Source organism: Zasmidium cellare (assembly GCF_010093935.1).
Source record: "Zasmidium cellare ATCC 36951 unplaced genomic scaffold M409scaffold_42, whole genome shotgun sequence".
NCBI classification, from domain to species: domain Eukaryota; kingdom Fungi; phylum Ascomycota; class Dothideomycetes; order Mycosphaerellales; family Mycosphaerellaceae; genus Zasmidium; species Zasmidium cellare.
The window spans coordinates 153,075-179,125 of record NW_022986986.1 but is presented as its reverse complement, the minus strand read 5'-3'; the positions used below and the strand labels follow the sequence as shown (position 1 = coordinate 179,125).

The 26,051-nt window shown below is 54.0% G+C and overlaps 12 protein-coding genes across 12 annotated transcripts; 8 read left to right on the top strand and 4 right to left on the bottom strand.

The window, feature by feature from the left end:
• Positions 1-77: 77 nt before the first annotated feature.
• Positions 78-1,679, bottom strand: M409DRAFT_28308 (uncharacterized protein; the record flags this gene model as incomplete). Its single annotated transcript, XM_033808978.1, has 3 exons — positions 78-927; positions 980-1,278; positions 1,329-1,679. The coding sequence occupies 3 exons, from the start codon at positions 1,677-1,679 to the stop codon at positions 78-80; spliced, it is 1,500 nt and encodes a 499-aa protein (XP_033662159.1).
• A 423-nt stretch (positions 1,680-2,102) lies between these two features.
• On the top strand, positions 2,103-5,932 carry M409DRAFT_59270 (uncharacterized protein; the record flags this gene model as incomplete). The annotated part of the gene is made up of 2 exons (XM_033814138.1): positions 2,103-3,000; positions 3,126-5,932. The coding sequence occupies 2 exons, from the start codon at positions 2,103-2,105 to the stop codon at positions 5,930-5,932; spliced, it is 3,705 nt and encodes a 1,234-aa protein (XP_033662158.1).
• Positions 5,933-6,319: 387 nt separating this feature from the next.
• Positions 6,320-8,202, top strand: M409DRAFT_69875 (uncharacterized protein; the record flags this gene model as incomplete). The annotated part of the gene is made up of 2 exons (XM_033818479.1): positions 6,320-6,494; positions 6,551-8,202. The coding sequence occupies 2 exons, from the start codon at positions 6,320-6,322 to the stop codon at positions 8,200-8,202; spliced, it is 1,827 nt and encodes a 608-aa protein (XP_033662157.1).
• Positions 8,203-8,457: 255 nt separating this feature from the next.
• On the bottom strand, positions 8,458-9,976 carry M409DRAFT_28305 (uncharacterized protein; the record flags this gene model as incomplete). Its single annotated transcript, XM_033808977.1, has 2 exons — positions 8,458-9,861; positions 9,920-9,976. 2 exons carry the CDS (start codon positions 9,974-9,976, stop codon positions 8,458-8,460), a joined length of 1,461 nt encoding a protein of 486 aa, XP_033662156.1.
• A 452-nt stretch (positions 9,977-10,428) lies between these two features.
• M409DRAFT_28304 (uncharacterized protein) lies at positions 10,429-11,830 on the top strand (the record flags this gene model as incomplete). The annotated part of the gene is made up of 2 exons (XM_033808976.1): positions 10,429-10,620; positions 10,694-11,830. 2 exons carry the CDS (start codon positions 10,429-10,431, stop codon positions 11,828-11,830), a joined length of 1,329 nt encoding a protein of 442 aa, XP_033662155.1.
• Positions 11,831-12,376: 546 nt separating this feature from the next.
• M409DRAFT_28303 (uncharacterized protein) lies at positions 12,377-14,272 on the top strand (the record flags this gene model as incomplete). The annotated part of the gene is made up of 1 exon (XM_033808975.1): positions 12,377-14,272. One exon carries the CDS (start codon positions 12,377-12,379, stop codon positions 14,270-14,272), a length of 1,896 nt encoding a protein of 631 aa, XP_033662154.1.
• A 120-nt stretch (positions 14,273-14,392) lies between these two features.
• M409DRAFT_69872 (uncharacterized protein) lies at positions 14,393-16,153 on the bottom strand (the record flags this gene model as incomplete). The annotated part of the gene is made up of 1 exon (XM_033818478.1): positions 14,393-16,153. The coding sequence occupies one exon, from the start codon at positions 16,151-16,153 to the stop codon at positions 14,393-14,395; it is 1,761 nt and encodes a 586-aa protein (XP_033662153.1).
• A 911-nt stretch (positions 16,154-17,064) lies between these two features.
• Positions 17,065-19,018, top strand: M409DRAFT_28301 (uncharacterized protein; the record flags this gene model as incomplete). Its single annotated transcript, XM_033808974.1, has 8 exons — positions 17,065-17,167; positions 17,224-17,581; positions 17,635-18,024; positions 18,082-18,194; positions 18,270-18,327; positions 18,384-18,587; positions 18,637-18,817; positions 18,866-19,018. The coding sequence occupies 8 exons, from the start codon at positions 17,065-17,067 to the stop codon at positions 19,016-19,018; spliced, it is 1,560 nt and encodes a 519-aa protein (XP_033662152.1).
• A 298-nt stretch (positions 19,019-19,316) lies between these two features.
• On the bottom strand, positions 19,317-19,838 carry M409DRAFT_69870 (uncharacterized protein; the record flags this gene model as incomplete). The annotated part of the gene is made up of 1 exon (XM_033818477.1): positions 19,317-19,838. One exon carries the CDS (start codon positions 19,836-19,838, stop codon positions 19,317-19,319), a length of 522 nt encoding a protein of 173 aa, XP_033662151.1.
• Positions 19,839-20,133: 295 nt separating this feature from the next.
• Positions 20,134-20,408, top strand: M409DRAFT_37563 (uncharacterized protein; the record flags this gene model as incomplete). Its single annotated transcript, XM_033810756.1, has 2 exons — positions 20,134-20,195; positions 20,258-20,408. The coding sequence occupies 2 exons, from the start codon at positions 20,134-20,136 to the stop codon at positions 20,406-20,408; spliced, it is 213 nt and encodes a 70-aa protein (XP_033662150.1).
• A 1,911-nt stretch (positions 20,409-22,319) lies between these two features.
• M409DRAFT_69869 (uncharacterized protein) lies at positions 22,320-23,665 on the top strand (the record flags this gene model as incomplete). The annotated part of the gene is made up of 6 exons (XM_033818476.1): positions 22,320-22,355; positions 22,412-22,490; positions 22,565-23,277; positions 23,329-23,418; positions 23,477-23,596; positions 23,648-23,665. 6 exons carry the CDS (start codon positions 22,320-22,322, stop codon positions 23,663-23,665), a joined length of 1,056 nt encoding a protein of 351 aa, XP_033662149.1.
• A 1,268-nt stretch (positions 23,666-24,933) lies between these two features.
• M409DRAFT_28298 (uncharacterized protein) lies at positions 24,934-25,881 on the top strand (the record flags this gene model as incomplete). Its single annotated transcript, XM_033808973.1, has 3 exons — positions 24,934-25,527; positions 25,578-25,807; positions 25,863-25,881. 3 exons carry the CDS (start codon positions 24,934-24,936, stop codon positions 25,879-25,881), a joined length of 843 nt encoding a protein of 280 aa, XP_033662148.1.
• Between the last annotated feature and the right edge of the window lie 170 nt (positions 25,882-26,051).

The following is a 26,051-nucleotide window of genomic DNA, read 5'->3' as shown; positions in this document are numbered from 1 at the left end:
TTCTCATGTTGCTGCTTTAACGTTTTTCAACGGATACTGCATACTGCAGAAAAGCAAGACGCCGATGATTGAACCCATCATAAGTCAATCCAGAACTTCTCGCGTACCCAGCCACCGAGGAAGTAGAACGTCAAAGGTGCTGGTGCAATCGCAAGAGCCAGGAAGCCAAATAAACTGATCCCCCATCCATAGCCCAATTTATCGAACAGCGTAGGCGCGAAGAGAGGTACAATCCCACCCACAACACTCCTAAACACCGCCCCGGCAGCGATCGCGGAAGCGGCATACTTCTCAAAACAATCGATATAATAATTCGTCGTCGAGTTCAAGATGATGACCTGTCCGATTCCGTAGAAGAATGTGGCGATGATGGACACGTACCACGCCTTATGGTACTCGACTGTCCAAGCGAACCAGAAGAGGGAGATGGGGATGAGGACGGAGCCGATATTCGCGAGAGGGAGGCGGAATTCAGGACGGCCTTTGCCGTTGTTGCGGGCGGCGAGTTTGTTGTAGACGAGATCGATGCGGGGGACGAGGAACCAGACGCAGAAGAGAAATCCCAAACCTGGGCCTAGGTAGAGGAGGCCGACTTGTTCGGTGTTGAAGCCGTACTCGCCTTGGTAGATGGGTTGCATGTTCGTGTAGATGCTGTAGGTCGTGGCGAAGAGGATGGCTTGGTATGTGGACATTGTCAGGACGATGGGTTGGACGAGGATGCGGAGGGGGCGGGTGAGGGAGTAGCGGAGTTTGATGTAGATGGGGCGCTCGTCTTCGTTTTCGAGGCGGTATTTTCGGGGCGTGTTGTGTTGTTTTTCGAGGTCGAGGCGGCGGTTGGCGAGGATTACGGGCGCGAAGGTTTCTTTGAGAAGGAAGTAGGCTCCTATTGTGTTGAAGGCGCAGATGAAGGTGAGGATCCAGAAGATCCTTGATTACCGTTAGTGGTTCGTTCTTCTAACGATGGCACGGGTTTGCTTACCATCGCCAGTTGAGCCTCTGGACAATGAGCCCTCCAAACAGAGGCCCAAGTGTTGGTCCCATCAGAGGACCCAGGAGATACCATCCAAAGATTCCGGCTCTGCTTCCAGGCTCAAACATGTCTGAAAGGCTTCCTCCACCATTGGCAACACCTACAGACCCAAAGAACCCCGACAACGTCCTCATGGCGATGAGCGTCTCAATGTTGGGGCTCAGAGCCGATGGGATCTGTAGAAGTGTGAAGATCGTGAAGCAGGATAGATACATAGGTCGTCGACCGAATGTCTCACTCAATGGTGCCTTGGGACTCATCAGCGAGGGACAACGTTACTACTGCAGAGCATACATACCACTATCAATGGCCCGAGTCCGAGCATGATCACGAAGCCAGTCGTACATCCGATGACAGAATCTCTTGTTGTGTTGAGTCCTTCAGCGATCTGGTCAATCCCCGGCGTGAACATGGACGAAGCCAAAGGGGACAAGATGGCCATCAAGGCAATGACAGCCACGTTCAGCATCTTTCTCGTATAACTCCATTGTCGTGGATTTCCAGAGTCGTTTTCATCAAAGGTGAGGATCTCTCGGGCGTCGCCTCCCTCGCCGCCATCGACTGCTTCGTTCCTCTCCAACAGTGGCTGCCTCTCATCATTGCTGCTCCGTTCCGGCTCATTCGGTCGGCTCGCGTCGTTGGCAGCCATCTTCCAAGTCTTCCACGTGGTCCAATACGATGAAAAGAGTTGGAAGTGGTGTGAGAATTTTCCGCCAGCAGACGAGGCTTACGCTGCCACCGTCATGATGCAAGCAACAAGCGTCTCATCCATGCTTGCTCACCAAGACCCGAGTAAGGTACTTCTCAACTCGTCCTATGACGCGGTCGTGTAAGGATGCACAAGGTTAAACTCTACACGGCGCTAAAAGAGTGGATCGATCTTGCATTTCGGCTGCATTTGCCCGTCAACCGAGACATCCTGGTAAATTTTACGACTTCACCTCTTCCTGAGCAATCTCGTTCCGTCACCAGTCCACAGCGATGTTCAATGAGACCCGCTCTCAGTTGTCTGACCAGGAGCCGAATCACTAAGCCGTTCAGGATACCGCTTGCTTACTCGCGACCCTTCTCGATGACTGCTCTCCGGACCAACACAGCCCGTCTTCTCCTTGATCGCGTGTCCCAGGATGAACGAGCACAAGTCGTTGAGCAAGTAGCGAAATCGCTTGATGCTGCCAGTGGAGCTGCTGATGTTGGAGTTGCTGCCACGTTGTTACAGCTGCAGCCAAATGAGAGAGCAAAAGCTATTATCGTAGCCCATCTCAAGGAGCTGGTCGAGCGTGGCAATGATGCTCTGGTCACGGCAGTATGTCAAGACCATCTCGAGCTGAGAAGCGATGTTTTCGCCGCAGTTGCTGGGTCTGTCCTTGACACGGCGACTCGGCTCAACGCATCTGGTCGTAAATGGATTGCGGTGCCAGTGTCAGATCTGCAAAAGAGCAAGGCAGCTAATGGAATAGATGATGAGTCTGAAGGCCATCTTGGGAAGGCCGTCGAAGAGACGATTCGAGCCCTGCATTTCATGACTCGAATCGGGTCGCCCGGAGAAGACGAGCGCAACACAAGAACACTGCTCGAAGCATGCATCATTCTCGTTGGCGCGAACGACAAGCGGCTAAGCGCAGAAGCACAGGAAGTGCTCTGCAATGTTCTATTTGCGACCGGATCTTCGTCGACCATCGATCAAAACGAACTGTGGACACGGATTCAGAGCCTACTTGCCTCTCCCGACACTTTCTACAAGACTGTTGGATTCTCCTTATGGCTAAGATGGAGCGTGTCAGCTGTAGCGCCAGGGGCAACTATCCTCAAACAGGATACATATTGGGCGCTACTTGTCGATGGTCTAGGACGAGGGGACGGAGAGCGGCGTAAAGCTGCGCTGCAGATTCTCAGATCTTCTGCCCAACTAGCCTTGCAAGACGTATCACTAGTATCGACCATCGCTACTGTAGCGGCGCACGACCAAGGTAAGTCTCACAACCCGGGCGATAGGTCCTACGCGAACAACAGCTTATTGTGTTCAAGAATCGCATGCTGCTGAAACATCTCGAACAGTAAGTGCATTGATGATACCCTGCTGACTCGTATATAGCTCCAGCTGCAATTCAAAATCAATACGATCGCTTCTGCACTGTCTTCGAGACCATAGTTTTCGGTCGCTACTTGAATCAAGTACAAGAATGCGAGGCTGATTTGGACTTCCTTTCCTCTTCTCGTTCGGCCGTGCAGCCCATATGGCTGTACACACTCCTGACATCGGCCCTGGACCAGAAGTTCCAGGATTCAAATCGCAAATTCATCGGTGCATGGATCATGCGGTCCAACCCAAGAACAGATGACACTAAGGGGTACTTGACTTTCTTCCGCACTGCCCTCTTGCCATGGTTTACTGGCGGATCCATGTTTACTGCAACGCTGCGAAAGAAAGGTGAGATTCTACGTTGCGAGCATGGAGAGGCTTTGGCGACGTACATCTGCCAGCTACTGCAAAGCAACTCGGACATCGCCGGTGGGATCATCGATTCGATTCTGGACTCTATCATCGGCAGACACGGAAACAACTTCGCATATGCCGTAGTCCATCTTGTGGACGGGATTGGGCAGGCATGCGATGCTGATCTCACCTTGACATTGAACAACGATCAGCTGGAGAAGCTCGCCCGAATCGCGACATGGGCAGGACTTCCTGAGGTTGCTCGAGATTATATCCTAGCTCGTGCGTGGAAGTTGTGTCACGACCATGTCCGGAGAGATACAAGTGGCTCTCACAGCGAGCTTGTCACATCAACAGCGCAACACTGGGAAAAGCTTCAGCAATGGATATTAACGCTACGTCCGGCGGCATCTGCGCACGTCGACGGCAACATCGCATCTCTGGCGCTTGAGCCATCGAGAAGAGAGAAATACGAACAGAAGACGATTGAAAAGTGCGTCGCGCTGGTCAAAGGGCTTCAGCAGCACACTTCCGCATCAGATCAGTCGGGACAGTACGAGGCTGCCATTGACGACATATTTGGTGACCTGGACTACCTCGAATACCCGAAGTCCCTGTGTGTGATACTGCCGACGGTAGTACCGAACAAGCCATTGGTGGAAGCTGCTTGCGCCTCAGCAGCGAGTAATGCAGATGGCCTTGCTGATGTCGTATCAGCAAAGGTCATGGACGTCGTGGGTCTCACGGAGGTCAGATCATATATGCTCCCGCCCTTCGCCTCGGCGCTGCGGGATGTTGTCCTGCGAGTACCTTCGGCCGTTTCAGTCGTCCCTATCGAGGAGGTCATAGTTCGCTTGTCCGAGCACGCGCCTTCGCCAACACCCGACGCTCAGCTCGAAGATGCGACCATTCCCGTATTACAGACATTGGCACCGGAGCTGGCCAGACTCGACTACGAATTTTATTTCAGCCCACGTGAAAGCAATGGATTCGCGGCACTCTTGGACATCGCTAGTCGTATAGGCTCTGTCAACGCTGACATCAACCGCCAAATCTTCGACCGCATCTTGAAGCGATGGGCAACGCAAAAGACTCCACCGCCAACAGTCAGCGTTTGGAAGACTGCCATGCAGCTGCAGGTAATGCTTTTGTGCCTTGAACAGCTACTTCCGCACGCAGCTGCCACGGAGAAAGCAAACATATTGAAAGACCTCCACCAAGTTCTCGCCATCGAGCCACTTCCGAGGTATCGTTATCTGCTGGAATGGATGATCGCGCGGATCTATCTGCATGCTCCGGAGTTGAAATCGAAAATCTTCGAAGAGCTTGGGACTAAAGATCACCACTCGAATCCGAAGTTTTTGGCATCATTGATGAAGCTTGGGGTGATGATTGCAAAGACAGAGAGCTCTGACGAATCATTCGGAAAGGACCTCGCCGCGATCTTCGTACCTCTGGCCGCGTCATCCAAGGTCGTTATTCGCCACGAAGCTCAGTGGCAGATACCGGTTCTCATGGATCATGCTAGAGATAAAGGCTGGAATTCGATCACAGACGACTCGGCGTTCAAGGCTTTGGACGATTTTATTCGAAGTCTTGAGCGCTTTGGAGATCCTCCTCTCGAGCGTCAGATCGACAAGCTCGACCCTGTCAAGGACAATAATTTGACGCATCTAGTGGAAGGCTCGTGGTGGGACCTCGACACAGTTGAACAACGCCAAGCCAACCGAGAGGACTTTGTGCGATTGTATGCTGCTGATGAAGTGGAGAGCACCCCTCTACCGGAAGCCTGCATGCCTCTTGGAGAGCCTCGTGCGTCAAGGCCACTAAAGGAGGAGGATAGCACCAGGACGGCGATCAACCAGCGCAAGATCCTCCAGAACATCGACAACATCTCCCGTGCCCTGGGCTCTGGTCCTGTGGCTGTACCCACGGCCGCGTCTACTGCACTCCAGACGAAAGGAGCCGCTTACCTTGAGAGTGCGCGCACTCGCTTCGACAACCTTCTAGTCGTGGCCTCGTTGGTCGACAATCCCTACAACCTGGGTGGTCTTTCCCGTGTCTCCGAGATCTTTGGCGCGGGCGGCATGTACCTAACCAACCCCAACGTAACCTCAAACAAAGACTTCACCGGCGTGAGTGTCTCCTCGCACTTACACTTCCCCATCAAAGCCTTATCCGCCGAAGGCATTCCCGAGTTCTTGGCTAAGAAGAAACGAGAAGAAGGCTACAAGGTTGTCGGTATTGAACAGACGGATCGAAGTGTGCTGCTGGGCTCGAAAGAATGTGTCCTGCCGGAGAAGTGCATTCTAGTGATGGGGAGCGAGAGGGAGGGGATTCCGGCGTTGGTGCTCAGTGAGTGCGATGTGTTGGTGGAGATTCGGCAGGTGGGTGTTACGAGGAGCTTGAATGTGCAGACTGCGTGTGGGATTGTGCTTTCGGAGTGGGTGAGGCAGCATGGATAGCCAATCAAGTGGAGCGATTCAGTGGCGCGAGTCTGTCAAAACATGCTTGAAAGCACTGCAAATCCATTTACTCACACATTCCGCAAACTATCAGCAGAAAGACCTTTATATAGAGCGCGGGTGTAAGTGAATGTTCAGCGATGTGAAGACCCCTAACGCTCGGCACACCTGCCCAGCAACCGTTGCTATTTGCACTCGACAACGCAGCCGCGCCCCCATCTCGAATTTGGCAGGGCTAACGCACGCACTGTGCAGCAGCCGCCCCAGTAGCATGCAGATCGCCGCACCGTACTGTAGATGTACACCTTCCTCCGTTTACGCTCACAAGAATCTCTGGAAGACGTCTGCGCGCACTTCGCTGAGCTGACTTGGCTGCTCCCCACCGACATGGCGACTCGAGCCCTCACCACGCCCGATTTGCAGAACTACCACTCGACTGCCAGCGCGCCGAGACTGAGGAGCAGGGAACCGGTCGACGTCATGGAGAGACCGTTTACGCCGCCGGATGCGGATGCAGGAAATGTCAAGGTGGTTGTGAGAGTGCGGAAGTTCATCAAGAGAGGTGCGTGGTCAAGGTGATAGTGTGTTGGATGCGACAAACGCTGATTTGGGGTATAGATTTGGAGAAGCATTCGCCGTGCATCATTCGCATGAACCCGAACACGCAGGAGACGACCATTCTGCCGCCTGAGATTGCTTCCGAGGACGTCAAAACGTCGCGAAAGGTGTATGAAGAGAGGAAATTCACATTCGACAAGTCATTCTGGTCGCATGAAGAGACGGACGGCCATTACGCTGGTCAACAAGATGTTTACGCTTCGTTTGGAGAGGAGTTCTTGGATCACAACTTCGATGGATACCACACATGTATCTTCGCATACGGACAGACTGGAAGTGGCAAGTCGTACACGATGATGGGCACCCTCGACGAACCTGGCTTGATTCCAAGGACGTGTCGGGGACTCTTCGAGAGGATCGAGTCGGAGCAGAACAGCAGTATAACGTACGGTGTTCATGTTTCGTATTTCGAGATCTACAACGAACACGTCAAGGATTTGCTTGGCCCTCGTACGAACCCGCCGACATACCTCAAGATCCGGGAGAGCAAGAGTGATGGTGTGTACGTGCAGAACCTCACGGACGAGCCGGTCATGAGCTACGAGGACATCGAGCGATTGATGAAGGTCGGCGATATGAATCGCACCACTGCGAGCACCAAGATGAACGATACTTCTTCTCGATCCCACGCTGTCTTCACCCTCACCCTCAAGCAGATTCAACACGACATCGCCACGGACAGCACGATCGAACGTCTTGCTCGTATGCGTTTGGTCGATCTCGCAGGCTCTGAGCGTGCCAACAGAACAGAAGCGACAGGCCAGCGGTTACGAGAGGGAGGCAACATCAATCAATCTCTCACAACCCTCGGCCGTGTCATCGCCGCCCTCGCAGATCCCAAACGCCAACGAGCGTCACGAATGACAGGCCTTCAGAACCAAACCAAGCGTCGAGCAGAAGTCGTACCCTACCGAGACTCAGTCCTGACCTGGCTCCTCAAGGACTCCCTCGGGGGCAACTCCAAGACCGCCATGGTAGCCTGCATCTCCCCCACCGACTACGAAGAAACCCTCTCCACCCTCCGCTACGCCGACCAAGCCAAACGCATCCGCACCAAAGCCCACGTCAACCAAGACGCCGTCTCCGCCGCCGAACGCGACGCCAAGATCATCGAAATGCAAGAAACCATCAAATCCCTCCAGCTCTCCGTCAACGCCGCCGCCGTCCGCAAGCGCGACGAAGCCGACCGCGCCCGCGACGAACTCGAAGACTACCAACGCCAGGTCAGCAAAATGCAGCGCGCCATGGAGGAATCCCGTGCCGTCAGCGACGTCAAGATCCGCGCCCTCTCGCAAGAGGTCGACGAGCTTCGACCCCAGAACGAAGCCCTCCGGGTCGAAGTCGAGGCCCTCCGACGACATCTCTCCCTCGCGGTGGGCGAGCTCAAGAATCCCATCGTCTTGCCTGAGGGGTTCAGTGTGCATGATGACGAGGATGAGGAGAATCGTTCCGTCAGCGATGGCGCCTATGATAGCAGCGTGGGCGATGAGGTCGAGGGGGATTTCGAGCATGATGCTTGGCAGGCGGATGTGGATGAGTTGTTGAAGGATTTGGGGTTGTTTAAGCGCAAGGTGGCGGATGATAAGACGAGGTTCCCGCATCTGCATGGAGCTGTAGGGAGGAATGTGTTGGGGGAGATAAGTGGGAATTGAGGGAAGGTGAGGAGTGAAGGGACGATGTTGTTCAGGGGTTACTTGCGTACGAAGCGATGTTTGGATTTTGGCGTTAGGCTTTTTTGTCGGGGATGATGGATGAGTTGACTTGACGCAGCGATTGAGCGGGTAACTAGATATCAGTATAGTTTCAATCAAGTGTACGAATTCTTGTACAACGATCAATGATCTTTCAGCGATTCGCGTCTATGTGACTAACCTATCTGTACACTTTTCCCCCTTTTCTCAATCTACCTACCTCTTCCATTGCAATCTCCCACCAACATCCTCCGCCTTTCTCAGAAGAATATCTTCCACCTTCTCCCTGACGCCCACTTTGCCGTTCTTTTGCTTCTCGAAATGTTCAATGATAGCCTCCTTTGACGATCCATCTCTCACTTGCTGGTAGACATCGACTTCCCTGGGCAAACCGATCCAGGCGTGAGGGTAGTTGTTGTAATCTTGGCCGTTGCTGCCTGCTTCTGTGCCTAGAAGCTCGAAGTCCGTCTCGTGGGAGAAGAAGCTGTCGACGTCGCGGTTGGAGACTTGCTCGAGGGTAGAAGGAGACCAGGATGGTGTGCGCTTGGGTTTGTCGACGAGGAGGGCGGTGACGCCTTCAACGAAGTCGGGGTGTTCCATGAAGCGGGACGCGATGGCGTGTTCTTTCTTGAAGGTTTCGGCGATGGTCCATTTCTTGCCGTCGCGGAGTTGCTTGTGAGAGACGCGGACGGATGTTGGCGACCGTTGCAGGATGGTCTTGCGGGTCTTTACGGCCCATGGTGAGACTTCAGTAGAAGCAGGGTTGTTTGAATCCATGTGCTCCAGGGTTTCCAGTGTCTCAAGAATCTGATTGATATCATTGGCAGGTTGGAAGGTATAATCGATGGCTTGACGAATGTTTCCTCCAGCTGGACCCGCAGAAACCGGCTGATCATGCGGCAGGCCAGTGACGAATTCTTCGATAGTGGAGTTGATGATCTTGTAGCGTTGCTGGAGGTTGTCGTAATCTTTGAATTCGAGCTCGGCTAGACGGGCTTCCAGGTCCGGGAGAGATGAGGAGTGCAGATAGTGGGTTGCTACTCCAGCGTAGAAGATGTGTACTCCCTTGATCTGCTCAGAAGTGAGGGCACAGTACATTCCCAGCTCACCGTCCATCCGTGGCAGGAAGAAAGACGCTCCGACATCTGGGAAGAAGCCAATGTTTGTCTCGGGCATAGCAAAGACGGTGTTCTCCGTTGCTATCCTGAATGGCGCGTGTAGAGACAGGCCTACACCGCCGCCCATGGTGATGCCGTCGATGAAGGCGACGTAGGGTTTGCTGTAGGTGGAGATTAGATGGTCCAGCTTGTATTCCAGTGCGAAGTAGTCCTTGCTCTCTTGCTGCCCTTCAGTGCCCTCTTTATTCCTCTGAGCCAGCCAAGCGACGTCTCCTCCCGCACAGAACGCCCTTCCCTCACCCTTGATCACGACGACATTCGCCAGATCGCTCTTGCTCCACTCTTTCATCCTTGGAATAATCTTCCGCGCCATGCTGCCATTGAGGGAGTTGAGCTTCTTGGGTCGGTTGAGGGTGATAGTTCGAACACCGCCCTGGTTGCTAAAGAGCACATCGTTAGGTTCGTCGCCGGGTTGTTCCTTGATCTCTGCGACTGTAGAAAACTAGGGAGGCTGAGGTCAGTCAGTGGCCGGAATCGATGAGTACGAGTGCTTCACTCACTTGTCGGGATGCGCTCTGCTGCATGGCCGGGCTCAGAATCTTCGCTCGAAGAGGCATTGTCGATGGTCGAGCAGATGCGATCCGTCTGGAGCAGGTTTGCAGAAACATTGGCGATGTATGTACGAGAGGAAAGTTTGAGTGGAAGGCGATGGGAGCTACTCAAGCTACCATTGGTGATGCTCCAGACCTCGGTTGGTAGAGGATGATTAGGAGGACGAAAGTATTGAAATGACTGGTCCAATTCGAGCAGTATTGGGTTGAGGGTGAGGAAATGAACAAACAAGTCCTGAAGACCAGATCAGATCAGGCTGTCGTCGGCAATGGATGGGCGAGGTGGAGGGGAAGCTCGCATGTTCGGAAGCTCTCCTCCTTCGAGATCTGCCGCACGTGATTTGGCCCGAGCGTAAAAATGTCTACTGGACTCGACAGCTTGTCGTCGTCTATATCGCCTCCCTCCCTCATCTCGCTCCGTTTCCATTTCCTTTCCTTTCGGTCTGGCGCCGTGCATCATGTCTTTCGCTAAGGCTGTCCTCCGCACCTCGCGCGCCCTGCGCACCTCCTCATCCAACCCGGTCCAATGCGCCTTGAGCACCAGGGGCCAGTCGCAGTTCCTGGCCTCTGCACGAGGATATGCCACTGCTTTCGAGAGAAACAAGCCCCACGTCAACATCGGTACCATTGGCCACGTTGATCACGGAAAGGTATGCAGAATATGGGATTGAACCAATGGACGATTGCCAAAGGGTAATTGCAATACTGATGAGACATTTCTAGACCACGCTCACAGCTGCCATCACCAAGCGACAAGCAGAGAAGGGCTATGCCAACTTCCTCGAGTATGGCGCTATCGACAAGGCCCCCGAAGAGCGAAAGCGTGGTATCACTATCTCGACTGCCCACATCGAATACCAAACCGACAACCGCCACTACGCCCACGTCGACTGTCCCGGTCACGCCGATTACATCAAGAACATGATTACTGGTGCTGCTTCCATGGACGGTGCCATCATTGTCGTTGCTGCTAGCGATGGTCAGATGCCTCAGACAAGAGAACACTTGCTGCTTGCCAGACAAGTCGGTGTCAAGAGAATCGTAGTTTTCGTCAACAAGGTCGATGCGATTGAGGACAAGGAGATGTTGGAGCTCGTCGAGATGGAGATGAGGGAGTTGCTTTCTTCATACGGATTTGAGGGTGATGAGACTCCCATCGTCATGGGTTCTGCCCTTTGCGCACTTGAGAACCGTGAGGCAGAGATCGGTGTGAACAAGATTGACGAGCTGCTCAACTCGGTCGACGAGTGGATCCCAACTCCAGAGCGTGACATCGCCAAGCCTTTCCTCATGTCTGTCGAGGACGTCTTCTCAATCCCTGGTCGTGGAACTGTGGCCTCTGGCCGTGTCGAGCGTGGTGTGCTGAAGAAGGACTCTGAAGTCGAGCTTGTCGGCAAGAACGCAACTCCAATCAAGACCAAGGTGACCGACATCGAGACCTTCAAGAAGTCTTGCGACGAATCCCGCGCTGGTGATAACTCTGGCCTTCTGCTCCGTGGTGTCAAGCGTGACGATGTCCTTCGTGGTATGGTCATTACTGCACCAGGTACCGCCAAGGCCCACAAGAAGTTCCTCGCCTCCATGTACGTCCTTACCAAGGAAGAAGGTGGCCGTCACACTGGATTTGCCAACAACTACAAGCCTCAAGTGTTCATCCGAACTGCCGATGAGTCTGCCAAGTTGACCTGGCCAGAGGGCAGCGAGGGCGAGAAGGAGGGCAAGTTGGTCATGCCAGGTGACAATGTCGAGATGGTCTGCGAAATCCACAAGCCTCTTGCTGTTGAGCAGGGGCAGCGCTTCAACGTTCGTGAGGGTGGCCGAACCGTTGCTACTGGACTGATCAGCAGACTTATCGAGTAAGCTGAAGATTACGCAGCACGGATCGATCCTGTTGGAGACGGTCTCTTGTGGATGTCGCCGCAAGGCCGGAACGATGCATTCAGTACGGCTGGGTTACGAATGAGGAAGCCAAGTGTAAGATGACATGTACAGCAACGACCTCGAGAAGGTCTCACTCAGCTTCAATGCCTGTATTCACTGTACTTTAGCAATATCGGGATCTAGGCGCATGGAAAAGAAGGAAGGAAAGCAGCGGAAGAGGGAAGTGATGCATAGCCCGGCGTTGTTTTGAAGGACTGTACTTTAGCATCGTTCTTGATACCACAAAAGCAACCGATCCCAGCTCTGTAATACAGAAAAGCTCAGCATGATTCCCATTTGTAGGTGTATGTGAGGGTTCAATGACAGCTCGCTTTCGTTCGTGCCTCAGGCCGTACTTTCACGAGCTTCCGACTCTAAGAAAGTTTGAATCGCGGGGCGCGTTTGACTGGAACCAAAAGTTCAGATTTCTTGAACACTCTCTCTCCACACAACAACCCAATGGACAGACGATAATATTCAATCAAAATGCCCCCGAAGAAGCCGCCTGCCCCTGCGCAAGGCAATGGCGAACAATCCGTGAAGCAGGAAAGCACACCAACCCAAGAACAAGCCACCGCCGGCGCATCACAAGATGCAGCAGCATCAACCCCAACCGCTGGCAGTCCACCAGCGCCAGCAACAGGACCTCCACGACCACCTCTTCAATCCCTACGAGGAGGATCAAGAGGACGCCCCGCACCGAAATTCGCCGGTCGTAGATCCCAAGCCGCACGACAAGAGGCCGAACAAGCGGCTGCTGCAAAGAAAGCTGAAGAGGCGCGGATAGCAGCGAATGAAGCCAAGCGTGCGGCTCGTGAGGCGAGGGCTTTTGGATATCATGGAAGAGGTGGTGGGGATAGAGGTGGACGTGGTGGGCGAGGTGGGCGAGGTAGAGGTGGGCATATGGGCGATGATCGGAGGAGGGGTGGGGATGCTGTTGCTAGTGGACCTTTTGGTGCCGGACAGGTCTCGAGCGAGGTGAGGAGATCGGGATGGAGCTCGGGCGGTGGTGGGTCGGGAGCTTTTGGGAGTGGACTTTCGTCTGGAGGTGGTGGAGGTGGAGGGTCAAGATATGGCGGGGGAGGAGGTGGTGGAGGCGGCGGCGGTGGAGGTGGTGGTGGGAGATCCTACGGCGGTGGAAGCTCTAGCGGTGTCAAAATGGAGCCTGGAATGGGAAGTGGCAGTATGGGAGGAATGCCGTACATCAAGCCTGAGGACGGTGGCTACATTTCCAGCGACGATGACGAGGCGGATACCGGTGGCCCCAAGCAGAACATCGACCAGATGCAAGTGATCGACCTCACAGGAGAAGATGACGAGAAATTCGCGCCGGTACGATTATGGAGAGAAGAGCACAAAGACCGAACAGTTGGACTGAGTGTCGAGGAAGAGCTTGCACACGCAGGAGACGATGTAGCCGAGAATACAGCTTCAGAAAAGAAGAAAGGCAAGCAGCGTGTCCGGGATCTGGAGGTCACTGGAGCCAAGGAGAGACCAAAGAGACCCACAACATACAGCTCATCTGACACCGACGGCGAGCCTCATATCAAGGAAGAGCCCGCGGATGACGACTTGTCAACACGACCAACGACGCCAGAACCACAACCGCAACCTGCCGAGGGAGCAATCGCGAGCCCACTGTCTTCTCCAGAAAGTAGACGCAAGGCGAAGGAGAAGGTCAAGTCCACTGCCGACGTTACAGTAGCAGGCGAAGAAGACGACTTCATTCAGCCTGAGCCGCCCAAATTCCAGACACAAGCAGAAAAGGACGAGTGGGAGAGGCGGTACGATGATCTGAGAGATATTCGAAACGAACTTGGACGACTGATGCCGAAGACGACGAGCGACGGAGATGGAGACGCCACCATGGCGGAAACCACCCCTGCGTCTGAAAAGATCAAGGAGCAGCAGCGGGTAAGAGGAGAGCATGTCTACCTCTTCCAATTCCCGCCTGTGCTGCCAGATCTTTCGCCTGTGGTGGTCAAGCCAGACCCCGACACGATTCGAGTCCGACATCCAGACGACCCCGAGCCTATGGAAGTGGACGGCCAGGAGGCAGAGCAAGAGGCAGCGAAGGATGCGAAGAAAGATGAGGCACAGAAGAGTGGCCAGCCCAAGCTGCCTGCTGGTGCAGTCGGCAAACTGAGAGTCCACAAATCCGGCAAGACGACCCTGGACTGGGGAGGCACCAGCTTGGTTCTAGGCATGGGAGCGGAGGCCACGTTTTTGCAGAACATCATGATTGCCAAGATGCCCGAGAAGAAGCCTCTGGATGATACCCAAGCGGCCTCGGACGACCAGGAGCCCGCGGTGGGCATGGGCATGGGCCAGATTAGGTCTAAGTTTGTCGTCACGCCGGATTGGGATGAGATCTTGAAGTGAACGTGTACATACTAAAAAAGGGTGTGTTTCGGGAAAGCCTCGAAAATTGTTGCATTAGCGAGGCGTCCCGGCGAAGAGCAGGGCAGTCGATCGATACCAAGCCAGAAAACTATCTGCAGTCTACGAACGTTGACCATAGTACCCCTCCACCAACTCCACCACCTCCCTCTTAATAATCTTCCCCGTAGCATTCAGAGGAAACTCTCTCCGCCCCAGCTGCTCGAGCGTCACCACGCTCCCCACAGCATAATCCCTCCCAAACATCTCCTCCACCCGCCGCTTGACCTCCTCCTCCGTCTTCCCTCCCAACCCCTTCACAACCACCAACGGCTCCTGCCCCAACACCGCATGCGGCCACGCCACTACGCTCGTCTGGCTCCCCGTGAATTTCTCAATGCAACTCTCCAGCGCGGCGGGCGTGATGGGCACACCGCTGCGTTTGATCACATCTTTAATCCGGCCGAGGATGTAGATGATCCCCTCGGCGTCGATCATCGCGAGATCTCCCGTCAGGAACCACTGTATTCCGTCTTGGTGCAGGAAGGCGTCCTGGTTGGTGTCGTTGAGGTAGTGGTTGATGACGCTCTTGGAGGAAACGCATAATTCGCCCGGGACGTTTCTTTTCAGGAGGGTGTGGGTTTCGGGGTCGAGGATGCGGAGTTTGGAGCCGGGGGTTGCGAGGCCTAGGGGGGAGATGTCGGCGTAGAAGGGGATTTCGTCGAAAGGGGTGGCGAAGAAGGGCCATCTGAACAGGCCTCCGCCTTCGGTCATGCCGTGCGAGGTGGAGACGACGGCGTGCGGGAAGGCCTTCCTCGTCCGCGCGTGGATGTCGCGGGTGATCATGTCGCCTCCTAAAGTGATATCCGTCACGCTCGAGACGTCCAGGCCTTGAAACTCCGCATCGCCCACAACGCCGTACGTTATCGCGGGAATGAAAAGGATGTAATTCACCCTCCACTCCCGAATCGCCGCGATCGCCCCCTCCGCACCCAGACTCGGATCTGGCATGATGGCCGTCGCGCCTTTGAACCATATCCCCGTGTGGATGGCCGGCGAGATGATGCGGAAGTTTGGGCTGGATGTGAGGACGCGGGTGCTTGTGGTGAAGCCCCGGCCCCACTGGTAGATGTTGTAGAAGATGTTGTTGACGGCGGCGACGTGTCGGGCGCAGCCTTTAGGGGTGCCTGTGGACGTACCAGAGGTGAAGAGGATGAGTGATATGCGGTCGGGGTCGTCTGCCGCGCGGGCTTGTTGAACGATGGTTTCTGGGCTCATGGAGCTTTTGGAGCCAGCGGCTGCGATTGCTGGTATGGATGTCCAGCCATCGGCGGCGCCGTCGAGTAGGATCTTGAGTTTGGGTCCTGCACGAGCAGAGAAGACTTGATCGATGGCTTCAGCTCCCTTCTCATCGAGCACCATGACGACGTCTGGATTTGTGGCTTCCATCAGCTTTGTGAGCTCTTCCCTTCGAGGTGGAGTGACGGCGCCGGGATCCAGGGAGATGAGTGTCAGGCGGAGAAGGGTGTACATCCACAGCGTGAGGGGGTATTCGACCCGATTGGGGATCAGAGTAGCTATTCGCATGCCTGGTTGGATTCCATGGGCCATCAAACCAGTGGCGAACTTCAGCGCCGCTTGATGGAGTTGTAGGTATGTCCATTGTAAGCAATTGGACGAAGCGATGGCCGATTGTGCGTTCGGACTGTCATCTTTCTCCCCAGCAGTGAGTTCTGAGAGATGGTCTGCGCGTTGGTGCATAACAACCGTGGCAAGGCCACGAGGGTTCTTCTTCAATCCTTCTTCGATATGAGAAAAGATAGAACTTCTTTCTTGATTCAGAGCGCCTCCGTCCACATCCGCCAGTTGTTCTTCGGGTTGCATTTTGTTGAGTATTCGTTACCACACAGTCTAACCTCGAAAGCTCAATATTTGCTGCAAATTGCAAAAGCGAGAGCAGATGCTCATATCACGATAGGCAGTGCCATGCAGCGTCCTGTGTATCAAGCTGATGCAGTTACAAGCACTCGTCCAAGATTAGAAGACTCTGTAGCTGATGATGCTGCTGACGGATGCTGCTTGCCAGGTCATAGACTTCCTTCGAGTCACTTGTAAACTCAAAGTCGACCTTATGGAGCTATAGATCCGCCCACGGAGGCCAGTGGTATGCCGATTGAGAGGCGATTGGACGTCTTCCTCTGTGCTTCGTATACCGCGCGGGTTCAACCGCGTTGATATGCCCCACTTGCCATTAGGGAATGTAGCTTGTCGTTCTGCAGGAACGAGATCACGAGATGATTTTCTCATGGAATTGATGATGGCGGTGAAGGCTCAATTCCAGGTTTGATCGCGTACTCGATGTAGATTCCAGTTGCATGTCGACAAGAACGTTAGGCAGTCACTGGTGATATTGCTGTTCGCAACATGTTTCAGAACTGGTAGTCCTCTCCCGTGGTATGCAGTTGGGGGAGAGTTGTCCCTCATATGGTGGACCTCTCGACGGCGACAGCGTCGCTATCCAAATTAAATGCGCAGTAAAATATGTATAGAGGCTCAGAGAAGGCTCACCGGCCCCTCACATGGAGTACCCGCCCCCGAGGTCAACACCCCATCCTTATGCGGGGTGTTGCAGATCGCCACGCGAGGGTCGCAGGTATCAAAAATGCTTGATGGACTTGCAGACGTGTTTCGATTCGGGGTTGGTGTTCAGCTAAATTGTGCTTGGAACAGTCAATCTTGTAGGCTCCTTAACAAATCCGAAGCATTTCGGATCTCTTGCGTGCAAGCCATCCACGATGCGGCCTGAAGGTAGTCGCAAGTATGTCATCCCAAGACTTCGAAACTTGTACAACTTTGGCGTGGCGTTGTTCGTCGCAGTTGGAAGTCTATGTTATGGATGTAAGCCTCCAAGTCCGACCAGAAGGAAGGGTGCAAATGTCTAATCGTTGCATTAGACGCCTCGTCGATATCCGCCGCGTTGATCGGTCAACCGTCCTGGTACGATTACATGGGCCTGGAAGAAGGCACATCTCACACCAATGCAATCCTTGGGGCCATCAATGGGGTGTATGCAGCCGGTGGGGCCATCGGGTGCGTCTTCAACATGTGGAGTTCAGAGAAGCTCGGTCGAAAGCGTAGCATCCAGCTTGGCTGTATAATCTCCATTGTGGGCGCGGCGATCATGACAGGATCCGTGGACATCCCGATGTTCATCGTGAGCAGGTTTATCATGGGTTTTGGTATCGGGATCCTCGTCACTTTGGTACCGCTTTATCAATCCGAGGTCTCGCCTGCTGAAAGTAGAGGCCTCATGTAAGTCCACCTGCATAGAACTTCCCGTCGTTCCACGCTGATCGAAAGCCCAGGGTCGGACTGCACGGCGTTCTAATTGGTTTTTCGTATTCCCTCACTGGCTTCATAACATACGCCTGCTACTTCGCTCCGTACGGCCAATTCCAATGGCGATTCCCACTAGCGGTGCAGCTCATACCGACGAGCACACTGCTGATCGGCTCCTTCTGGCTGCCCTTCTCCCCACGATGGCTCCTGTCTAAGAGCAAGGCTGATCAAGCATGGCGAGTTACCCAAAGGCTTCATGCTAACAGAAGCGACCCCGATGATAGCTATGCTCGTGCCGAGTACCATCAGATGCAAGCTCAGTTCGACTTCGAAAAGAGCATGAATGCAGTTGGAACTCTCGCGCAGGCAAGGCTGGCATTTAGCCAAGGCAGCTTCAGGAAACGTTTAGCGATTGGGTGAGATATTTGAGCTGACCGGCCAGGTGCCATAATGCCGGCTAACATCATTCGCAGCTTTGGTGTGCAGTTCTTCAACCAGACAACTGGTGCTCTCGTCATCAACAATTACTTAACGCAAATCCTCTCTCGCCTTGGAGTGACCGGTGGGACGCCATTATTGCTCATAGGTAAGGACGCCCAGGACCAGAAACATGATCGAATATGTTGCTGGAGTATCCATTGACTTTCTCGTTCTCGTCCAGGCATCTATAACCTATGCACGGTGCCGGGTAACCTGTGCAATGGTTTGTTCATCGACCGGTAAGATGTCAAGCACGACACGATGTCGATCAGAATGGCTAACTGGGCACACGTAGAGTCGGTAGAAGGAACTTCGTGCTTGTGGGATGCATTGGCATTATAGTTTGCCTATCCGGTGAGGCGGCAATGACAGCCGAATTCGTCCAGACCGGCTCCAACAATCGGGTCGGTTTGGCTTGGGGTGTCGTATTCATCTTTCTATATGTCATCTTTTACAGTTCGTGTTTGGATGCAACGATGTATCTGATTCCCTCAGAGATGTGAGCTCATGAAGACTGAATGCTGGAGACAGACTGCTGATCATTCCAGATTTCCGATGGTGATTCGCAGTTTTGGAGTGTCTTTCAGCATTCTCGGCCAGTTCATCGCAACAGTAATTCTGCTGGAGGCAGCTCCGACAGCGTTTCAGAATATTGGATACAAGTTCTGGATTATCCTGATTTGCCTGACTGTCTTATACGCAGTCTGGGTATATTTCTTCCTCCCAGAGGTAAGTGGTCGACGAACTCAGCTAAAAGCGATTTCTGACCATGACCAGACCAAGGGCATGACGCTGGAGGACATCAGCGTCCTGTTTGGAGACCCTGTCGAGCTCAGCTTCGAGCAAGCCTTGGTGAAGCAAGAAAATGCGACAGATGAAGATGCGAAAACGCACACTGCGCATGTCGAGAGCCTTTCTGGGCCGTTATGATAGCTTGGGCGCGTAGAAATTCTAGACAACAGTCAGCACCAGGAACATGAAGTGATGCAATAGATCTCAAAGCGATAAACAAAACGTTCAGTAAAGTTGCGTATAGGTTTTCTCCTCAATTTCTGCAAGCAGAGATAGGACAGCTCCAATAATTAGGATTTCATCATTCAAGAGGGATCGAAGATGTTGCTGAACATACCTTATATGCTGTTGAGTAGTTGCTGAACGCCGGACCACAACAACAATGCTCAGGCAGTCGATCGATGGGGGCTGTAATCTGGGAGAGCGTCTCTCAGGTTCAGGTCTCTTCGTCATCGTCAAATGCGAGTTTGACAGGCTTTGCCTTCTTCTTCGCTTTCTTCACTGTCTTGGCGACGCTCTTTTCTGCATCTTCTCCAGGTTTTTCAGTGGTCTCGTCGTCCTCGTGGTCTTTTCCCACAGCCTTCGCGACCTTACGTTTCTTCGTCGCGGTCCCGTCAGTAACCTTGTTCTCGGAGGCCTTTGGATCTGGAAGAGCACCAGAAGCCTTAGGTTCCGTAGCCGGATCTAGTTCACCCTTTACATTCTCGGTATCCTCGACGCCTGGCTCTGGCTGGTTCGTAAGCTTGTCGACCTCATCCTTGGAGAGCGTCTCGCCACTCTCATCGACCACAGTTGGTCCATCGTCATCATTTGGATCCTTGGACTTCTTCGGCCTAGCAATCTGTCGCTCGTGCCGGTCAGTATCCCCACGTCCAGCGTTCTGATTGTGCAGTCTCTGCAGGAAAGGCGGCAACGAAGAGTCGTAGCTCAAGTCCTTGGACTTGATTTTATCTGACATTGTCGACCATAAGATACCCACGTGGAACTTCTCATCAAGCCAGCAGCAATTTCACATGCGGGCTTTGAAGATTGCTGGAGACATGTGGTGTTGAAGTAGAGCAGCAGACTGAGGTGAAGAAGTCGAATTGGCTTGGCGTTTTATTAGCGCCGGGACTAGCCGTCACGCACTTGGAATCCCGCCGAAGTCGAAAATATCGCGACTCCATCAGACGCCAGACGACCAACGACGACGACCAGCGCAACACCCAGTGCCCACCGCTTCCAACGAAACCCCGAAGCCCAAAACCGCAATCATGTCGCACGAATCCGTCTGGTACTCGCGCCCACGCACCTACGGCAAGGGAGCTAGATCTTGGTATGTGGAAGGATATTGGAAGAGGTAGACGAGAAGAGAATGGACTCTAATATAACACACAGCCGCGTCTGCACCCACAAGGCCGGTCTGATCCGCAAGTATGGCCTGAACATCTGCCGTCAGTGCTTCAGAGAGAAGTCCACGGACATCGGCTTCACCAAGGTACGGACTTGGACTTGGATGGACAGGACCTTGATGGGTTTACTAACCTGACTGCAGCACCGGTAAATCCTTTCGCATCACTGGAATGGTATAAGAGAGGAATGAGAAGGGAGGCGAATGCGGCGGCGCTGAGCATGACAATGGATATGCATTGCAGCATACCAGGCATCGGCGTTCTGGAGGTTCATGGTTGCTGAACTGGGAATGAGCGAGCAGAGAGCCAGATTTCGACTCCACAGCCGCAAATGACATGAAAATTGCGCCTTCACTGCGCTCCACACACTTCTTAGCACGATCCCAATGGTAGGAGATTGACACATGTCCTTACGTGAAGTCGCGATCTCGTTGATCACGAACCGCATGACCGATGGAATCAACATCTCTGCGAAGACCACAACTGTTGTGATCATCACCACGAATAACAATAGGACAAACAATAGACTCTGCTCTCAAGCCCTACGACTCGACTCGATGGCGTACGCTGAATATGCCAGCCAACCTGAACGTTGATTCCCATCACTGGCGAATGACCCGTCAAATCAAACCTCTATCAGAAGAATGTTCCCTTTCAGAGCCAAGGGAGACGACATTTCATACGTTCGACCCTGGTTAGTATTGAAAGGTAGGGCTACTCGCAACAACAATGAGCTCAGACGATCGACTCTCACAATTTCGGCCAGTGTTGCGGTTAAGGCAGCTGTACATGGCACTGCTCGAGAATGACAACGAAGGCGTGTCCGAACATCATCACCACCAGTTATGAGCGAACAGAGGTGACGAGAGTGACAACGCATACATGTCTCGACTCCCAAAAAGCTTGAGTTTATCGTGCAACTGGGGTTGGCATGGAACGAGTGCGAGAGTTCCTGTCTCGAAAGACATGGGTTCGCCTGCAGAGGACATGTTCTGGAAATCGCTTGGCTGGAAGCTATGCAATGATGGTATGGCTTGCAGCAAGCCGCAATTCTTAATCGATTGATGGCGGTCGCAAGCAGACGCCCAGGCAATGCCACCTGTTGCAAAACCTGCTGTAATTTGACTGGCCGTGTCGATCGTCGGATCACTGCTGCTCGACCTTCCCTGTTCCTTGTCTGTAACCAGTTTGTGGGGTCCGGAAGAGGAGATGGTAGACGCGAATGTTTGGTGGTTGAGCGTCGAGACTGTACGGTCTGGTGAGGGAGCGCTCGTCCTAGCGACGAGCCGGCATCCGGACATAAGGACTGGATATTGGACGGCTGTTGATTTGGGGGCGTTATCTCGCTGGCGGAGACTCAATTCCATATCCCTGGACAGAGGCAGGGCGAAATTCGAACACATGTGCCTGACTCAGCGGGAAGTCTTCGCCTGCGCGCATGCAAGTAGGCGCGACGTGCAATGTAATGGTCGGCGCAATAGGAAGCCGACGCGAGTCGCCGCAGCGAAGATGCGAAGTGCCTGTGCAACGGCTGACGATGGGCATGTGGCAGGATATTAAATATGGTCATTGGCATTGATGAGAAGGAAGCTCCACCGGGGGGGAAATTGAGCTAGGCTAGCCTAGGTCCGCTAGGAGGCAGTCGTCTTGGCCTCTATCTTCCTTTGTCGCAGCACTGAACAACGGCCGCTGCTCGCTCCTGCTGCTGCTTTGCTTCGTCGCCAGGGTTTGTGCATCCGTCCTCAGACCGCAGCCGCCGACGCACCCTCTCTCGCTCGCTCACGCGTCCACCCCGTCGACGACCACCGCACCGCCCCCAGACTCGAGGCGCCTGCCACTCACCCTCGCCCGTGACGCCGTGCCTGAGAACCACCGCCCCGTTCCGTCGTCCACGCCGCCCGAACGTTTGCAGACAGAGCTGCGCCGCCGCCCTTCCACCGTCACCCAAGCTTCGCAACCCCGTCCCTTGCTCGCCCTATCCTCTCGCAACGCACACCTCGTCGGCGCGCCGCTGGCCATCGCATCGAGTGGTCTCGCTCCACGGCGGAATGGCGGACGCCAACTCGGAGAGCATCCAGCAGAAGGCAAGCCCCAATGCCGCAGCCCGCTGCGCTCGATACCTCGCTAACCTCGTCCCCAGATCCAAATCGCACGGCGAGACGCGGAGGCCCTCAAGGACCGGATCAAGAGGAAGAAGGATGAGCTCGCCGATACCACACGTAAGTCAATGCCTCCTGTCGCGCTCACATGCGCCGTGCGCGGCCTGATTGCTAACATGCTGTGCCGCTTGCAGTCCGCGATGTCGCGCGACAACGCACCGAGCAGCTGCCACGCCTGGCGATGAAGACGAAGCGCACCCTCAAGGGCCATCTCGCCAAAATATACGCTATGCACTGGTCCACCGACCGAAGACACCTCGTCTCGGCTTCACAAGATGGCAAGCTCATCATCTGGGACGCCTACACCACAAACAAAGTACACGCCATCCCACTGCGGTCATCATGGGTTATGACTTGCGCGTACTCGCCAAGCGGCAACTACGTCGCATGCGGTGGTCTAGACAACATCTGCTCCATCTACAACCTGTCCGCGAGAGAAGGTCCAACTCGAGTCGCTCGTGAGCTTAGTGGCCACTCTGGCTACCTCAGTTGCTGCCGATTCATCAATGACCGGCGCATATTGACGTCTTCTGGTGACATGACCTGCGTGCTGTGGGATATCGAGACCGGCCAGAAGATTACCGAGTTTGCAGACCACCTGGGCGATGTGATGAGTTTGAGCATCAACCCACTGGATAACAACCAGTTTGTATCGGGAGCGTGCGATGCCTTTGCGAAGCTGTGGGACATTCGAGCACAGAAGTGCACCCAGACTTTCGCAGCACACGACTCGGATATCAACGCCATCCAATTCTTCCCCAACGGAAACGCCTTTGGCACTGGATCAGACGATGCCTCTTGCCGACTTTTCGACATTCGCGCAGATCGTGAGCTGCAGAGCTACACTGTGAGTATCTGTGCAAAAAGCGAAAATGGAACAATCGCTGATGTAATGTAGATTGGTGAGCCAGTGTGCGGCATCACATCTGTCGCCTTCTCTGTGTCTGGACGTCTGCTCTTCGCGGGCTACGACGATTTTGAATGCAAGGTACGTCGAAGGTCATACTTTTCGAGGATCTGAGAGCGGCGGCTAACCCCTTCTGCAGGTGTGGGACGTACTACGCGGCGAGAGAGTCGGCACTCTGCAAGGACACGACAACCGCGTGAGCTGCTTGGGAGTGAGCAACGACGCCATGTCGTTATGCACAGGCTCATGGGATTCCATGGTAAGTGGTTTGTGTTCAGGAGCACCGCCACATCGCTAACCTCGTCCTCAGCTCCGAATCTGGGCATGATCGACAAAACTACAGCATGTGCAGGATGCCACCGCTTCGGCACCGACTTCGAAAAGCACGAGACCGAACAACGACCGTCGCAGTCGTCGCGCCTTTCGAAAGAGCTGTCACGGGTGAAGAGTCCTGCAATGGCAATTTCCTTGATACCTCGACAGACAGGACGTTGATGTAAGATGCGGCGCTAAGCCACCAGGCTTCACTAATCTGGATGAAGCAACAATATCATGTTTTTTATCTCGCCAGTGCCACGATTGTACCCAAGTCGGGCACGAGCGAGACGGCGAACCCTTCCTAACACGACCTCCCAGCCGGGATCCTCTTTCTTCACAATCGGTGTGCTTGAGTACTCTAGCCAAAGGAGTAACGGAGCGAGCGCCAGGGGCGCAAATCATTGCGGGCCTTGTGGCATTATTGGGCGGAGGGCTTTCTTATTATGTGCGCCTGCATCGAACCGGCGCGGTCCGAGGTTGTTCTAGTAGCTCGGTGGGACAAGCAAACGGATTCAAAAGCTGGCGCCTTTCTAGCACAGCATCTAAAGCGTTGTGTATTCTCGAGGGCAGAAAGTCAGGTAGCAGCAGGAAGACGGGATTGGCATTTCAAAGTTTTCACATTATTATTCACCTTTGCGTTTCAATACAAGCTGTGGCGTTGAAGTCGACGCCCCTGATATCGGCCTGTATCGATTCTGAAATGTCGGGAGGAACGTCATCTCCCCTTTCCACACCCTTCATCTACGAGCTTCGCTCGATCAATCACCGTCGAAGATACGCGAGACCTGGCAACGGCCAGCTCCTTGACAGGCCTGGCGCGAACTCTCCCGGCGCCGGCTAATAGACCGTTCAAGCGAAGACGCAGACCCCACAGCGGCATCTAGGAAGCAGCCGAACTTCACACATTGGCCTCACCTGATGATGATCCTGGATTTTTGCAGGCGATGAAACAGTTGTCGGCCCAGCCTGGGCTGCAACATGCTCTGTTTCAACTGTTTCAAGCTCGCCGTCCAGGGTTCTGCTGCAAACCTTCCTGGTAAGTAGGGTCGGGCGGGCTTTCCCTGGTCCGCGCTGCCTATGAATAGGAGTCCTTCAAAAGTAAATCCCACCACCAGAATAGGCGGCCCTGCAACTTTCACAGAGTCAAAATACCAGCACGCCTTCAAGTTGTGCCGCTCTGAGCGCCATTGACAGCTCCAGCTGCTGCTCGACACACTCCGCCAACTTCGCGAGTCACCACTTACTTCAGATACCGGTTTCGACATCCAGCTGTTCAGCATGTCGGCCGCTCAGGAAGAGTTCACTGAGCTCATGAGAGACAAGGATCGGAGGACAAGGCATCCAGATGACGATAACGGCGACGACGGCAGGTCATTCCTCAACCTATCAGAAGATGACGAGCCCACGCCTTCATCTTCACGTTACCCCGACATGGACGCCCCCAGACCCAGCATGAGCAGTGCACGAAGCACAATTCCAATGAAGAGATATGGAGCCAACACTGGCCCCAAGGGTGTCATATCCGATGCGCAAGACTTCAGAGATTCTCGACGCAGCCAGAGAATGTCCATGCGGAATTCGCCCAGTCTCGTAGCCAACACCCAGACGCTGTCATTGAAAGATCGAGCCGCGCCAGAGAAGGTTGAAGAAGAGGACGAGGAAGATCTGGAAGACGACGATTTCATGCAGTCGTGGAGGCAGAGTAGATTGAAAGAGATGCAGAATGGTCCACGGGAGAGCAACATGCACCGGAACGGACAACAGAGGAGACTGTTTGGCGGTCTGACCACAGTGGACGGAGATGGATACCTTGATGCTGTGGACAATTCGGGCTCCGATACAGTGGTGGTGGTGTACATTTTTGACGACTACGTGGGTCACTTGAGCTGCTCACAAAGATGGCAGACGCTAACATGTCACAGTCTCAAGTCAGCGATCTGATCGAGCGGTGCATACGAACATTGGCGAGCAAACACCAGGACACACGATTCGTGAAGCTGCACTATGAAGATGCGCAAATGGAGCCGGCTGGTGTTCCTGCGGTCATTGCATACAGAGGCGGCGACAAGTTTGCAGGTTTGGTTCCAGTCATCGATGAGATCCCAGACGATGCTGAGCTGAGCGCACTCACTCTTGAGACGGTCATGAAGAGGTGAGTGCTAGAACAAACTACCGAGGTGATACGTCACGATCTGACTTCTTTCTAGGCACCAAATCCTGGTTTGAGATGTATAAACTGGCCATAACCTGGGACGCCGTCCCGTACCTTGTTTTCCTCTAAGACAAGTCACTCGTTTTGAGAAACGAAGAGCTTGGCCTCGCGTGGACGTCTCCAGCCTGGAACGTGGAGGTGTCAGCATGCGGCCTGCAAACGATGAGGTACATTCGTTTACGAT